At 43.6% G+C, this 15,663-nt stretch overlaps 1 protein-coding gene across 5 annotated transcripts in view; it reads right to left on the bottom strand.

Moving 5' to 3' along the window:
* STON1 (stonin 1) overlaps positions 1-15,663 on the bottom strand; it is a 43,685-nt gene that overhangs the window by 11,146 nt on the left and 16,876 nt on the right. For 4 of the 5 annotated variants that reach the window (XM_010393533.4, XM_010393534.4, XM_010393535.4 and 1 more), the window contains exons 3-4: positions 12,951-13,153; positions 8,341-12,580 (exon numbers count right to left, since the gene is read on the bottom strand). In XM_010393533.4, coding sequence (XP_010391835.1) covers positions 12,506-12,580; positions 12,951-13,153 — 278 coding nt within the window. In that variant the 3' untranslated portion in view covers positions 8,341-12,505. Of the gene's footprint in view, positions 1-8,340; positions 12,581-12,950; positions 13,154-15,663 lie in introns of those variants that run through there. The other variant, XM_010393537.4, reaches the window with a different exon arrangement.

Genomic DNA, 15,663 nt, shown 5'->3' with positions numbered 1-15,663 from the left:
CAGCTTAATCCCTTTACACACAGGCACTCCTTCACCAGAGCCCGGCCATGCATAGCAGGAACTGTCAAACTCCCGTTTCATTTGTGTGCAGTGGCAGGAATGGCTTATCCATATCCCAATCCAGCAAAGCCTCCAAGGCTCCCGTGGGATTTCTGTCCCCTGAGGGAGCACCTGAAGCTCCGGGCAAGGAGAGGCAGCAGTGGACTAAACTTGCCATGGGATAAAGGGATAAAGGCCGCCGCCTCGCTCCCTAGCACTGCCGAGCTGGCACAGCGTTCCTGGCACCCTGGAGCTACCCACTGCCAATCCCTGCCACAACACTTTTGCCCACAAACTCTCGTTTTCAACAGAAAAATTTTTAAAAATTTTAAAAAAAAAAAAAGGCTTTCGAAGTCGTCCCTGGGCTTCCCGCGCCAGGGAACGGCGGCGGCTCCTCCCCGGGCCGGGCGCGGGAGGCGAGCTCCTCATCCTCATCCCTGTGGCCCGAAGGGAGGGGCGACCAGACCCCGCCAGCCCAGCCCAGCCCAGCCCAGCCCAGCCCAGCCCAGCCCGGCCCGGCCCTGCCCCTCACCACGGGGCTGCCGTGAGCCATGGCAGCGGCGGCCGCCGCCTCAGCCCCGCCCGCCTTTAAGGCGCCGTTGGCAGGGGGATGCAGCCGGCCCCGCCCGGCCCTGCCCCGCCGGCCCTGCCGGGCTCCTGTCCCCCCGCACCCCCGAAAACCTTGGGCGTTCTGGAGCACATGCTGCTAAACCCAGACCCTAAAACTAAGAGTGACCCGCCACTGCCCAGTCTGGGCTCCAAGCTCCAGCCCGGAGCATCACCTTGTGAGCACAGGGTTCATCTGGAGAGCCTCAGTTGTCCCCGTGGTGCGGGCGTGCGCCTAGGAAAGCTGGCTACAGAAGCGTATCATTTTGCTCTAATAAACCCTGAAGTCGTGATTATTTCCTAAACGGAGATAGCTGAAGCTAAGCATTGCAGTTAAGCAGCAGCAATCTGGTACAACTACTCAATTATTGCTTACATTTGCAGCAATCTGTTCATATGTTAATACAGAGATCTACCAATTTAGCAGTTACTAATCTGGAAAAATGCTCATTAATCTCCTATATGTACTCCCATATATACTTAGGTCTTTATGCACCTTCGGTCAGTGTTGCCCTGAGGGTTCTAAGAACCTAGAAACATAATCTCATTTTCCTTTCTTTTTCCTTTCTTTTTCATTTTTTAGGTAGCTTTGTCATTACAGTGCTATTTGGCTTGTGAAAAGGAGACTCACCCATTAAGCTTTAATTTTTAAGGCTTACACATCCTGAAAAATGAAAATATTTTAATGAAATGCTGTCAGACCCTTAATTAAATAGCCAGGCTAACACCTACAAAATAGAAGAAGCAACATCCTTAATAAACTGCATTTTCACAAGTGAGACAAATGCAATTTGCTATTGAAGTAATTTTTCTCTGCAAGAAAATATGTTTCATGACACTCCTTAAGTCTTGAATTAAACAGCAGTTGCATATTCAGCTGTTCTGTATGCCCTCCATCATCGTGAGGAAAACGCAAGCCATATTGCTTGGCTTACAGAATAATTTAAATAATAAACCATTTTTTTTTTAAAGCACAGTGCTCATTTGAAACTGCCTGGGATAGTGCATACCAAAAGTGTCCTTATTCTTCTTCTGACTGTTTTTTCCTGTCGTGTTAGCAAAGATAGCAGGAAGGAGCTGCAGCCTTGAGGATCTTGCTGGGCTCTGAAGGTCGCAGATGGGGATTGTGCAGCTGGACGCCACTTCCTCATCAGGCAGCCAGACCTGACACAGAGCCATCACCTTGCCAGTACAGGGCTTCTAGAAACGTGGAAGAAAGAAGATTTATAAATTATTTCTACCTCTTTTTGTTTATCTAGGGATTACAAAGTGCCTTGGAATCACAACAGTTTGTGTGCCTAACTTCAAAAAGAAGGAGAGCTGGGGAGCTTGATACCAAAGGACTACTCAGCTGCCTCAGACAGTGGTCAGGCGACTTTGCCTGTGTCCACGGGAAAATTTGCAGACCAAAGCAAATTATCCTTACCTGCACTTGAAGTGGCCAGCATGTCTCTGTGTTTGCATTCCCACAGGGCAGTGTGGGCATCCTCCATCTGTTCTAAATTATACCCTTTGTATTGTGAGTAACAAAGGGCCTGTCATCAGGTCAACGGGTCAGCTCCCTTCATGCTGGGACAGCAGATAAACCTACTTATAGTACACAGATATCACTGGGGATAAAGGAGAAACTGGGAATGGGAATGTGACTTTCCAAGCTGAACAGGGAGGTTTCAGAGGGCACTTCCTCCTAACCAAGACACTCCTATTTTCATCTGCGGCCTAGCAGCACACTTTATATAATTTCTTCTATAAATTCCTAGGGAAGGTGTCTTTTCATCCAAGTACTGTCAGCTGAACAGTGTGAGAAAGCCTGGTATGCACAGAAAAAAATTCAGTCATTTCTGAACAAGGGGGAAAATATTAAAATATCTGTGACTAGCATTACTCATACTGACTGGCTAGCTTTGATATGGTGAGCTTAACCTACTATCTGTGTCCTGCAGTATAAAGTACAACCCTGTAGTCATTTTCATGCTTATGGAAGTTTTTAAGATTTACTCCCACTTTTAAGAGAAGAAACTGAGGCACAGACCCACGAAATATCTTGTCCAAGCTCACAATGGCAGCCAGGAAGAGCAATAAGGTTTCATGAATCTTGGTTCAGCTTCCAGTCCAGCTCTCCCCACTGTAGTCTGTTTAAGAGCTCACAAGAGTTTTAGAGAAGAGGCTACGGAAAAGATTAGCATGCTGTTCAAACCCTCCGGATTTTTCAGGGGTTTTGTCTGCATTTGGGATAGTGCTGCTTAAGGGCACCTCAAACATTCATTTACTAGACAGGTTTTAATTTGTAATTATTTATACTCCTTTTGGTACATGATGTCTAGAGAAGATTTATTTTTGGATGATAAGCCTTTATTAATCATTTAAAAAAAAAAATACCGTTTTCAAATGTCTTCCCTCTAAGAAACAGAGAACACTCAGCACACTCAGATGCTTGGTCATGAATGCCCTCTCCTGTTCAAATTCAGCATTGCTGCTGGAGAGGAACACGGCCACACAACTGCAGGACTGCAAAATTCTTTCTCAAAGCATATTATACAAATACCGTCTTGCCTTTTCTTTCCAAGTAAAGGCAATCATTCTTAGGAGGAACTGGTTGCAGAATTCAGGCAGTCCTCGTGGAGATAACATGACACGAGCAGAGGTGTAATTTCATTTTAAAGATATCCTCTAACATGTTCCCTTTGTTTTCAGCTGTTGACTCATAGATATATGGCACTCCAGTCTCATAATCAATTTTATGAACAGTGTGATTTTGTTACAAGCTCCATCATTTCCCTCGGAGTCCTGAGACAGATAATACTGGCACCTGTGATTTGTTCCTTTTTCATTTATCATGTGTGACTCCTGTTTCTTCAAGAGCCTCTCCTTTTTTTCACCTGATTTAAGCCACTTTATCAGAACTATAGAAAGACCTCTCCCTTAATTCAATTTAATGACAAATTTTCAGGACATTTGGTGGTTTATGAAGGGCTCTGACCTGTACAAACTGCTGTATAAAAATGGCAGTCTGGTGGATTGAATATACTGAATAGTACTGTGTATCCCAGTCCTCAATAAGCCCGAAGACTTGTGTAGTAGCAGAAAGCCTAATTAAGGATGAAACAAGCCTTGCCTCTCCTAAATATCACCCTGATACATATGCCTTATTGGGACAGAATGCCTGAAAGGGAAACAACAGCCACCTGGGGTGGGGAGGGGCCGTTTCACTGTTCTTATTCTTGTCCCTTTCTATCACACTACTGCTGGTGTCAGGCTCAGTGCTCAACCCCTGTTCCCTTACCCTCTTTGCTGTCTGCCTTCTTTCCCTGGGTATGACGTACATATGGTTATACCACCCTTTTTTCCCAAGTGACCCCAACCTCTCAACCTGCATCCTAAGAAAGGCACAGTCCAGCTCCCTCCTCTTTTTTCCGTTGTCTTTGCCTTCATGGCTTGCTAAGTCCTTTCCCTGCCATCTGGTTTTGCCTTCTTCATCAGTGGTTGAAGTCTCATCCCTTCCTCACCTGTCTGTAATTGCCACTCATCTGCCCTTGGCTCCCTGGCTCCAGCAGCACCAAGAAACCACTAAAATCATCCAGCAAGTGACTTTGAGATACAGGCTGAAGCACAGCTTAGCAGTCAGGCTGTCCTTCTTACTGCCTCATTAATACCAATTTAAGCCTGCTAAAGAATAACTCAGATGTATGGAGACTAACCTTCCTTGCCATGTTGGGTGTGGGATGCATTTATATGAGGACCCCAGTATTTGTTAAAGGGCATATTCCTGAGCTTCCTTTTCTGAGAAAACGACGAGGGGCTCCTGTTGTCCTAATACACAGCTGTACACACCTTTTCATTTTTCTTTGTTTTTTTTCTTTTTTTTTACCCCCAGCTCCACTTTTGTCTAGACCTACCCTGAGCAGATTTTCTGCACTCTCCTTCTGACATTATAATCACATCATTAGCAGCAAAGATATTCAGTAATGGATTTACATGGAGGGGGCCTTTTCCCTTTTCTGTTCAGGCAGCGGATGGCTCCCTCCACTTCGGATGAAGTCTCATCTAAATCCCATTACTTACATTTAGATGGTAACATCTGCTCCATGTTACAGATGACAGATGAAGGTCCCTTGCCAGATGGCAGTCCAAGAAGGTTACAGTGGAACCTCAGCTCTGGATATCACCAAGCTAATACCTAAATTCTTGCTTTAAATCCTCCCTGTTTCACTGCTGGGTTTTGTTTGATATTTTCATTGCATTCCCTATAGCATGACCTTGTCATTTCTCTGGCATGAGCAAGATTGTCCTGAGGACAGGTCACCATTGCCCAGAGCACTGCAGATGTGAAGCAGGGGTGCTCCAGGCCCAGCAAGTTCTGCTTGGTGCAGAATGGCAGGATGCACTGTATGAAACCAGGTCCTGCTGCATGGTCTGGCACTGCCCTTCTTGGGTGAGGAACCTTCACTGTGCCTCCCCGTCAGTCTCACAGCCACCTGCTGTGCCCGCAGTGGCTCTGCCCATGCTCCCGCTGCTCCTTCTCCAGCTGCTTCAGCTCGCCTCCCCACCCCAGGAGATCATTCACTTCCTTTCCTCATCCAGCCACCTGCAGCTATTCCCAACTTTGTTCTCAGTACCTTCCCTTGAAGGCACTTCTCTGCATGGGTTCCCCACCACTTTTCTCTTACAGTCCCTTTCCCAGGTAAACTTTTCAACTTGACTTGGAGATCCATCAGTTCTCCTTGGAGAGAACTCTCCATGCAAACACACTCTGCCTGCTCCCCTCTCCTGCCAGCTCCCTGCTCACTCCCTGCTTCCTCTCTTTTACCTCCACTGCTGTTCACTTTTCACACATCTCTTCTACTCCCAGCACATCCCTTCTTCTGACTTTTTCCCCTTGGAGTTTTATTGTTGGGAATGGAAGTGAAAGTTATTCTCAAACCAAAAAGGCCATCACAATGCAAAGTAATACTAGACTATACCCACCCACAACAAGAAATACCTAATCCCACTGGGGGTTGGGATGGCAAAGCAGAATTTTGAGCCAGTGCTTTTCTTCTATTTTTATTAGTGATGCTTCAGCAGGGAGCATGAGCTACAACATTTTATGCTTGTTATTGTAAAAAATTACATGTTGTTTTTGCTAAGGAAAGAACAGTGCTATAAAATAGCACATACAAGGCATTGAAAATACTAGGAAGCTGTCCCAAAAATAAAAGTTTTCATGTTTTTACTTATATTCTAGCAATTTCCCATCTCACTTGTTCATATCCCTGAATCATGTTGTTAACTGATACTTTTAAACATTGCAAAATATTTAAGCTCTGTAAGGGGACTATACTTTTGCTAGATACCTGCTTTCCATTTGCAGGTGCTCATTGAAGGATAGCACACCACTGAAGTGAAAATGGATGTTAACTTTATTTCCCAGTGTTTCCCAGAATAGCTGATTGCTTTGCTACAGACACAGAAGCATAGAACAAGTGGCACGGTTATTTTATTCTTTAAACCCATTCTTTGAATGCTGCCTCATAAACCTCTTGCCTCATTCCCATATTTCCCCACAGAGGTCTCACTGTTTCCCTAGTAACAGAACAGGCTTTGAAATTTGTGAAAGTCTTAAAACAGTTGTCGCTGCATTATATTCAAATATCCCAGAGAGACCAGAGGGAGCACTCAATAGGAAAAACCACGGCATTCTTTGGGTTAGCACTGCTGTGAAAATACGGCAGAAAAGGGTCTGCCATAAACCATTGTGAGACCCCAAGCAGAGTGCTGCATCCAGCTCTGGAGCCCCCAATATAAAACAGACACAGACCTGCTAGAGTGAGCCCACAGAGATGCTCAGAGGGCTGGAGCCCTTCTCCCGTGAAGACAGACGGAGAGAGCTGGGGTTGTTCAGCCTGGAAAAGAGAAAAGCTCCAGGGAGACCTTACAGCACCTTCCAGTACCCAAAGGGGGCTACAAAAAGCTGTTACGAGAGCAACTAGTGATAGGACAAGGGGGAATGGCTTTAAATTGAAAGAGGGCAGGTTTGGATTAGATGTTAGGAAAAAATTCTTTACTGTGAGGGTGGTGAGGCACTGGCATAGTGTAGTGGTTTGGTCCAAAATACTCATTACTGTTTATCTGCTGTGAGATAAGAATTAGGAGAAATGCAAAACAGGCACCAAACTTGAAAGAATATAAAGAAGTTTATTAACAGACCTAAAAGAAGAAGAAAAAAAATTATACCACCTTCAGAACTCTCCTCCTCCCCCCACCTTCCTCCCTTCTCCCACTGACAATGTGAAAAGACAACCTTAAGATGTTCAGTCTGTTACCACTTCCATAATAACCTTGTTCAGTCCATTTAGAAAGAGAAGTCTCTTCTTGCTCATGCTATGAAAACATTATCACAACGAGACAGCCGCCCACTTCCAAATATTGTTCAGTCCATTTAGGAAGAGGAGTCTCTCTGCCTGCGTGTGGGTCCTTTCCCCCGACTTGCAGCTTTTCCCGCAACTGCTTTCGAGGGTCCACTCTTGAAGTTTTTTGGGGTACAATTTTAAGGTTGAGCCGTTCAGAAACAAAAACAGAGGCCCTTCTCCTTCCCTGGGAGCAAAGGGTCTTCATCATCTTCATCTTTAGGACTATCTCTGGGAGCATGTCTAGGGACTGAGGTTTTCTCCTTTCCCTTTTGGAGCAAAAGTCCTCATCTGGTTCATCTCTCCCTGTCCAAACTTCTCATGAAATTACAGCTGCATCAGCATCTGCCTATCTCAGCGCAGGTGCTTTTGCTCACGAGTTGAACACTCCACCCCCCATATCTTCATGAAATTACAGCAGGATACTCTGATATATCATAGCTTCACAACAGAATTTCAGCTTTAAGCACCTCCTCTCTCTCTTCCCTCAGGTTTTCAGCTCTTCACAGCAATAAAAAGGGTTAATCTCACCTCGGCCTTGCAGCTTTGCAGCTGGAATGTTGAATTTTTCGTATTGCAGTGGAGAGGGGGGAGAGCCGAGCCGCTCCGGCTGCCCACGGCAAGGCAGTGGGGGGGGTTCCACGGCTGGAACAGGTCCATGGCTTCAGGATGGCCGTGGCCCGGCCCGGCCTGGCCCAAGCAGGGCCTGGCCGGGCCCGCTGGCCCCCACTCGGGGCCCGCAGCCACCTGTCCCAGCGCCGGAAACGAGAGAGAGCTTGGAGGGGGAGTTTGCCTATTCTTAAATGTGGATCACAGAGGTGATCACAACTTTAAGTGGCTTAGAGAATTGTCCATATTCAAACTGGCCAGCTGATAGGTTCTATCAGTTCCCAGAGGAAACTGTAAGCACCCCTTAGCAAGGACGTCCCTTCCGGGACTATGCTTGCTAACCTATGACACATAGGTTGCCCAGAGAAGCTGTGGATGCCACAACCCTGGAAGTGTCCATGGTTGGCTGGGACTTCCACAACCTGGTCCAGTGAAAATTGTCCCTACCCATGGCAGGGGAATTGGAACTGGATAATCTTCAAGGTCCCTTCCACCCCAAACCATTCCATGATAAATGTAATACAGTGCATCTCTGAGCTTTCTGCAACCAGCTTTATCTAATTTGAGGAGTGATATTCCCCACTCACAGACTAGAACTGTTCTTTCTAATGAGCTGCAATATCTGAAGATCAAGATCAACCAGTTAACTACAGTAAATTCAAAACTAGCTCGATATATTTCTAGTGAGGGGACAAGAAACTGCTAGTTTGAAATACAACTTTATTTTTTTAATCAATATGCAATCTACAAAATGTTATTACAAGATTATCAGCATGATCTGTTTGTACTTATACTGACAAAAGACCCAAATAAAATTATAGTTTCCATTAGGAGTAACAGCACTGCTTCAGAGTTATCAAAATTATTGCTAAGAACTACTAACTGCAGCACTTAGTTACTGTGTTAAGTAACAAAAAGACAAATAAATGCAAAATAGAAGTATGGACACCAATACCGCAGCTAAGAAGTCTGCCAAGCAAATAAACACAACCAAAAGTAACATGTGAAAACATGTGTTCAGACGTAAAATACTTTTGGACAACTAATACAGAATCTGAAGGAAATCAAAGCAAGGAGCATAAGGATGACAGTAGCTTGGTATCAATGGAGTGCATCATCATCCTCATTTCTCGAGAGCTGCTACCCAGGGGCAACAGAACCATTGTTCCCAATCACTGCAAAGCTTCAGCTGTGACATCCAGTAACACCTCTTTTCCTATCCTTTGTGCTCTCTTCTGGTTGGAATAAGCAGGCGTTTCAGGTTTCTTACTTACTAACATAAAAAATCATCTACAGACCATTACCACTAGTCCTTTCTTCTTCTTTTTTTTGCCTCTCTTTTATTCTTAGAGACTTTGATGCAGATCCCATTTTGTCAGTTAAAAGACTTCCATTGACTTCAATGGGTGTTTGAATCCAAAAACTACATCAAGTGCCATTTACCTGGAGTAATACAATTAGTATGAGAAAGATGAATGCAAAGATAAAGTTTGTCGGTTTCAGCAAGTGCAACCCTTTGTAAGTAAGGCAAACACGCTATAAAAATAGTTGTTCTCATTGATTTCTGTTTTAAGTATAAAATATCCCAAAACCTGCTGGTCCTTTGTGAAGGAAACACAGATAATACCTAAATACTGCCCTGAAGTAAATGTTAGTGAAATGTCAGCATCTTAAGTGACCCAGACAGTTGGAAGCATTTCAGCAACTGCAGGCACTCGCTGGGGGAAGCAAGATCAGATACGTGTGAAACCCAGTTCCTCACATGATGTCAGTACCTCCTGGATTATTTAAAGCTCCAGTCCTTCTGCTAGCTGGACACTGAGCATCTTAACAGCTTATAGCAACTGTTCCTCATCTCCATTCCCCCCCCAAAATTACAATTAGACTACTTGTACACCAGATTCCTAAAGAATTCAGAGCCCATATGTTTACTCACTATCAGCTGCTGCAACATTCAAGGAAAATGTTAGCAATGAGTCTTAAAGTTAAGAGTTTATTCTTAAAGTTAAGAATATTTGTTCGGTAGGTTATGCTCAAGACAACGCAGAAGAAAGGGGAAGTCTGGGTGTTTCTGGTTTGACACGTCGCAAAAGAAGAGAAAGTTAGAATTCGATGGGGGGAAAAAGGTCAGACAACCCAAATTTTCGTTCATTAGACTGCAGCATATTTTTAAATATTCTGACATTAAGACATATAAACATCAGTGTGAGACTGAACAGGGCAATTATTCCACCTTAGGCTGCACTAATTGTCAAGTAATTGTCAAACCAAAAGCCATGTATTAAACAAAGTAACTTTCTTTCAGTGTAGCAGTATTTCTATGGAATTAATTCCCTGTGATCCTGATCCAATTCTGATTAAAGTGCATTGTGAGGCTTGCAAGCTTCAGATGAAAATCCAAGAGTTTGCAACACAGATAAAGCTGTAGCTTGACCTTTTTATGTTAATGAGTTCAGTAAGTCTGAATGAGCATTTGCACCATAACACCCTAATACAACTCTCTAGCAGGAATGGTGACTTGTAAGGTGGTCATTCATTATTTAAGCCACTTACTGCAAACAAGAGCTTGTACCTTGAAGGGTCAACACTACACAGGCTCCTTAAACACATCCTGAGACACAGCAGACACCTGAGAGCAGAAAAGCAGCCCCTGCTTCTGCAGAACCTGTAACACCACTAGGTACCAATGCCCAGGAGGTGAGTGCTGTGAATGGAGATCCTAAGGTGAAAGAGAGGTGGAATGGATATATTCAGGTTCCTCCTTCTTAAGAACAGAAAGATAGCGGCCAGCTGGGCGAGACAGGCTTTGGAGAGCAACCACTGTTAATAGGTTTACTGAATTAGCTGTATTAATGCCAATCAAAACAAGTCAGCCTCAGACAAAGGAAACCACGGGTAATTGCAATGCATATTTTGCTTCCTCTACCTCACTGAGCAAAGAGGTTAATAAATATTGGAGCTGTAGTACAACCGTGGCCTTCAGCAAACTGCAGAGGTTGCCATGTTGCCAAGTATAAACACTTTGCCCTGGTGCACACTGTACCCCTTGGTTCAGCTGAGCAGAATATAAACCAAAATTATTAATAAAACACACCAAACATGACTTGAAGGTGCTAATGGCTTCTCAAGTCAAAACACAGATGGAGGATGCAACAGCTGAGACATATTTGGATCACTACTACAGTCCAACGCTTGCTTAGATTTATAACAATATAATCTGCTAATAAAAGGGATATATAGAGAAGCCCAAATACCATAATAGTCTATTTGGGGTTTTGGCAATGCAATACCCATAAAAAACCTGCCCTCAGGACTTACTATAGAATCTATTACCCATTTCATTCTCAGCTTCCGGATGGGGGGAAAAGTTTATTGTGATGAACTAGGTTCATATTATGGTCTTCTGTTTCCTCAGACTGGTAATTTTCTCTGTGTATATCCCACATATTTCTACTTTTGGGGAATAACATTTATCTGTATTTCTACACAGTGTTCATATAAACATTTACAAGCTCTACAAAATATAAAGTGAGGCAGTGCATTACTACATTTTTGTTCTCCAGTAATTTTTGTTTGAAGTAAGGATAATTTTAGGAAAACTGCAGCCAAAAAAAAAAAAAAGTATCACGAGCTTTTTTTTCATTTATCATATTTTTTCAAACTTGGAATTACAGCCTGCAGAAAATGACAAGGGGGATAATGGCTGAAGGGAAGTATTAGAGCCTTTCCCTAAAGGCCAACTGTTTGTTGAAAACACAGTTAACACACTGACATTAGTGATTAGTAGCTCAGGCTGCCTGAATGAAGCATCACAGCTTCATGTCTCCTGTGACAGTCCATTCCTGCATTATTTCCCCATGGAAAATGCCTTTAGAGCCAGTAGCACAAAAACATCTCCCTTCCCAGGCATGTCTGAAAAGTTACTCAAAGCCACAGCTCCTGCAGTTTCCATACCAACATCTGGAACTTGCATCCTAAAGGAGACACCGGGCAAACAGCAGCAACCAGTCTTTTCTCCAGCTTGTGGGGGAAAACTTCTGCTGTAAATTCTCAAAGCCCCATCAGATGAAATAGGCCTGGACTGATTTACACTCTGAGAACCCACCCCTTATCTCACTTGCTACAGTAGTGAAAAAGAACTGTCTAATGCTGGCACAGAAACTTCAATCACATCTGCCATATGGTTTTTTTGCCCAACAGATTACTTAGAGTGAACCTATAAAGTGCTGAGGAGGAAACAGTTGCAGCCATGGAAAAATAAAGAATATTATTGCAGAGGACCCTTTTTCCCAACGAAATCACCCAGTTTGCAACTCATTAATTAAGGCTCTTGTTGAGAATATTATTTGGACTTGTTCTGTTCACGTACTTCAAGGAGCACTGAAACAGGAGGGACTTTAGTTTTCAAACAGCACTAAAAAATTTAATTGGTCCTGCTGGACCTTACACAGGTGCTGGTCTGCACATACACACTCTGGCAGCTTTTATTACCAAATATTATGTGTCCAAGTGACATGAACCCTTTGATCAGTGCCATTAGGTTTCAATATGGAGTATGAGATCATTCCCAAGTTAAAGCTACACAACAGGAAAATAATATATTAGAATCAGTCAATGAAGTGCTCACATCCTGCAGCTCTGACAAGGAGACCTCATTCATCCCAGGACTCCCATAACAGGAAGTTTACTTGAATGCAGGCCAGTCAAATGAGTACTGATTTGCAGACTCAAACCCTTAAGCACTAAAAAAAAAATTCAATGACCATGTTTACCCTAGACTAGGTCACCGCGCTTCTTCTAACAATAGAATTTCCTATGTAAATTGATTCCTACTAATATCCTATAATGGTGCCTCCTGTCCTCTTTCATTGCATTAGGCAGTTGCCGGCCTTATCTGGGTCTTCTCCATCAAGCCTAATCCACTTCTTTTCAATTTCAACCTGTAGGCAGAAAACAAAAAGCAGCAGGTAGAATTAGCAAATAACTGGACATTGAAAGTGTGAATAGCAGCAATGGCATGGAAAAAGCTTTGACACAAAATCAAAATATTTCCAGACCAAACAGATTTCAAAACCACTACTCCCAAAAATAGCTCAACTGAGGAAAAACAAAACTGCATTCACAGTCCTATTTTTCATACTCATCTTTGATCAGACAAGGAATTATTATTTAATGATTCTTTTGCTCCAAGTCATTATCAAAAGTATGTGCAAGATGTGTTTAGAATACAAAGCACATTTGCCTTTCAAATACTGTATTGGGGAGCAGGGAGGGAGGAGGAAAACATGGAAAGCATAGCCCTGAGAATACCTGGCAATTGTAAAAAGCTTTCTGAACCACGTGTTTCTGGGGCTGCAGATCACTCTCTATGCCCAGGGACTTCACTTCTGTTCCTGAGGCACAGGTATCATGAACAACAAATTGGACAGTAGCAAATGGATACCAGTCAGATGGTATCTCCTGGTCTGACCCGAGTTCCAGTTTGTAAGACAGGCTGTGTGGATGATCCAAACCTTGGAAAAGAAAAAGAAAACCACCACACCATTAGTGAATTACCTTTTCTTTGTTTACAGTGTAAGGCTCATCTCCTAGCGAGAGAGTACAGCTTTACCTTTTATAAACAGAGCTGTTGTTATGATACAAGATTATTCTATCTATAAGCTTTTGCTACTTGGGCATAGGGTAGCCCCTTATTTATTTTTTGTCTGCTTCAGCACATTTTTCACAGTCAATTTTACAAATCAATTTACACAAGATTTACCAGATCCTTTCAGCTTCTCATTGAGAGAAAAATATTACAAACTTAGTGCTCTGTTGCTAAATTCAGACTATTTGATGGAATCTCAGTTTTCCCTTAAAAATGCATTTCTTACTCTTACAGAAAAATAAAAGCTGGAAGGTCCCAGTGTGGCCAAGGCAGAGATATTGCCCTGCATCCAATAACCCCCTTTCCAGAGCTGTCTGCTGTAGAAATTTTACTGCAGTGCTTATTTCAAGTACTACAGCTATCTTGTGTACCACCATTTATTACAGTATGTCCACAGCAGGGAGATAAAGGTGCAGCTCAGAGTGCTGCTCAAACAAGATACATCCCACCTGCCAGGATAAGGGCTACCTGGAGTCCCTATCTAGCTTGGAAAAGAACAAACCCCATTTCTGCCAAAAAAAAAGTATTGCTAAAGTAACTGTGATGTTATAAAGCAGAGTCATGAAGGATTTGTGCAGCATATTCTGAATTACTTTAATCATCCTAGGGATGATCCCAAGGATCACTTGCTTTAGCATTTCTTACATGGGACAATGATAAGGACAGGCACTTCTCCTGGAACAGCAAGGTGAAAGCCCGCTTCCCAAAGCAACTGGAGTCAGCAGACTCACCATGTGTGTGAAATCAGGATAATACAATTTAATATAATGAAAAGAATCCTCTCCAAATTCTTCAGGGCAAAACGAAGCAATTCTGCATTTCTCCTTCTCTCCAGGATTTTAATCATCAGCATAGACAACTATGTTTTGGCTGCAGGCAGGGGGAAAAAAAAAAAAAAGCAGAGAAAGGATTGCCTGTGTTTTGTCAAAGGCAAGCCTGGCAGAGTATATTTGGTTTTCATCCATTACACTGAATGGAATCTCAAAGTTCAGGAAAAAACGTCCCATTCTTTATGCACTGGCTTTCTCCAGTGACAGGAATCAATTTCGTATCAGAACAAAGGAAATACTGAAGATGGAGTTAACATAAACTGAGCTTTATCCATCCCATGGGAAAAATCATGGTAATATTCCACATCCACAGGCTCACAGGCATTTTGTATGGCAAAAATAAATAAAAAAGCTGCATCTCCATTGCTCCTAGGAGCCTTGGGCTGGGTGCCTGTCTGTGCTGCAGGTTTTGCATGTAACATTACACACACCTCTGGGCACACCTCAGGAGAGGGTCCTGCAAGGCACTGGAGCACAAAGGCCCTCAATCTGCGAGGAGTGCCATGCCAGGGGCATGCAGCATGTGGCTGAAGTCTCAGGACAGTAACACAAAACACAGAGACCAGTAAAACTGCAACATAAGGGATTTTATTATGGAAATAGAGGAGGGAACAAAGTCAGAAATAAGGATTACAGCCACCTGCTAACGTCTTGAGAATGAAGCTGCAGAATGGAACAAGTGTGAGGAGGAGATGGTGTTTCATCACTCATGCACCCAGGGACAGGCAGATCTCTGCATCTCTGTGATGTGAGCCTTGTCCATGACCTGCTGCTGGTCACCTCTTGCTGTGTCCAAGCACATTTCTCCTGCACTAATACTCTCTTGGTCCACAGTCCCTCTTCCAGACTGCCTGGACATGGTGGAATGAGCCTTTGTTGATGCAGGCCTCTCCATCCTTGAATCCTTCATCATCCCAGCAACAGGACACCACAAGGAACATCCTCTTCCAGAGCCACACTGCAAGATGTCATCCCATCCGAACTGTGGTCCTTTTGGCTCCCAGAACCTGCTCCCATCTCCCATGGTGATGCCAGGATGCAGCTTGGCAACACACTCACTTGACCTGGTCTTTGTGCTGTTTGCTGGGTTGGGCTGCACAGGCTGAGCAGTGTCAGCCACAAGTGAAGCATCCTGGGAAGGACAGCAGGAATTGCAGCACCATGGCATGTCTTGGCCAGGAAAAAGGCACACTCTGCCTCTGGGGCTGTGGTTAATCAAGGATCTCAGGAAAAATGGTTTGTTGCTTGTAGTTCATTTGTGGTAGAAGGCAACCGGCATAGATCTAAAGGCTTTTGGAGATCAAATTCACAATCTTCCTGGGGTTTTTTTTGGGGGGGAGGCCTATGAAGAAACAAACAGCAATGGGAATTGTCTAGTAAATTATTTTGTCTTCTGAGAAATGGAATCCAGAAGTAATCATTGCTTGGAATTTTCCTGGGCAGATGTCGGATGGTAAGTGTTGGATAATAGATGTCCGCTTGAGTCCAGGCATAAATGGGCCATACCTCTTAGTCCGCTGCTGAAGGTTTTCCTGCCAGACATGGT

Source organism: Corvus cornix, chromosome 3 (assembly GCF_000738735.6).
Source record: "Corvus cornix cornix isolate S_Up_H32 chromosome 3, ASM73873v5, whole genome shotgun sequence".
Classification (NCBI taxonomy): domain Eukaryota; kingdom Metazoa; phylum Chordata; class Aves; order Passeriformes; family Corvidae; genus Corvus; species Corvus cornix.
Note: the sequence above shows the minus strand (reverse complement) of the source record. Positions and strands in the feature narration are given on the sequence as shown.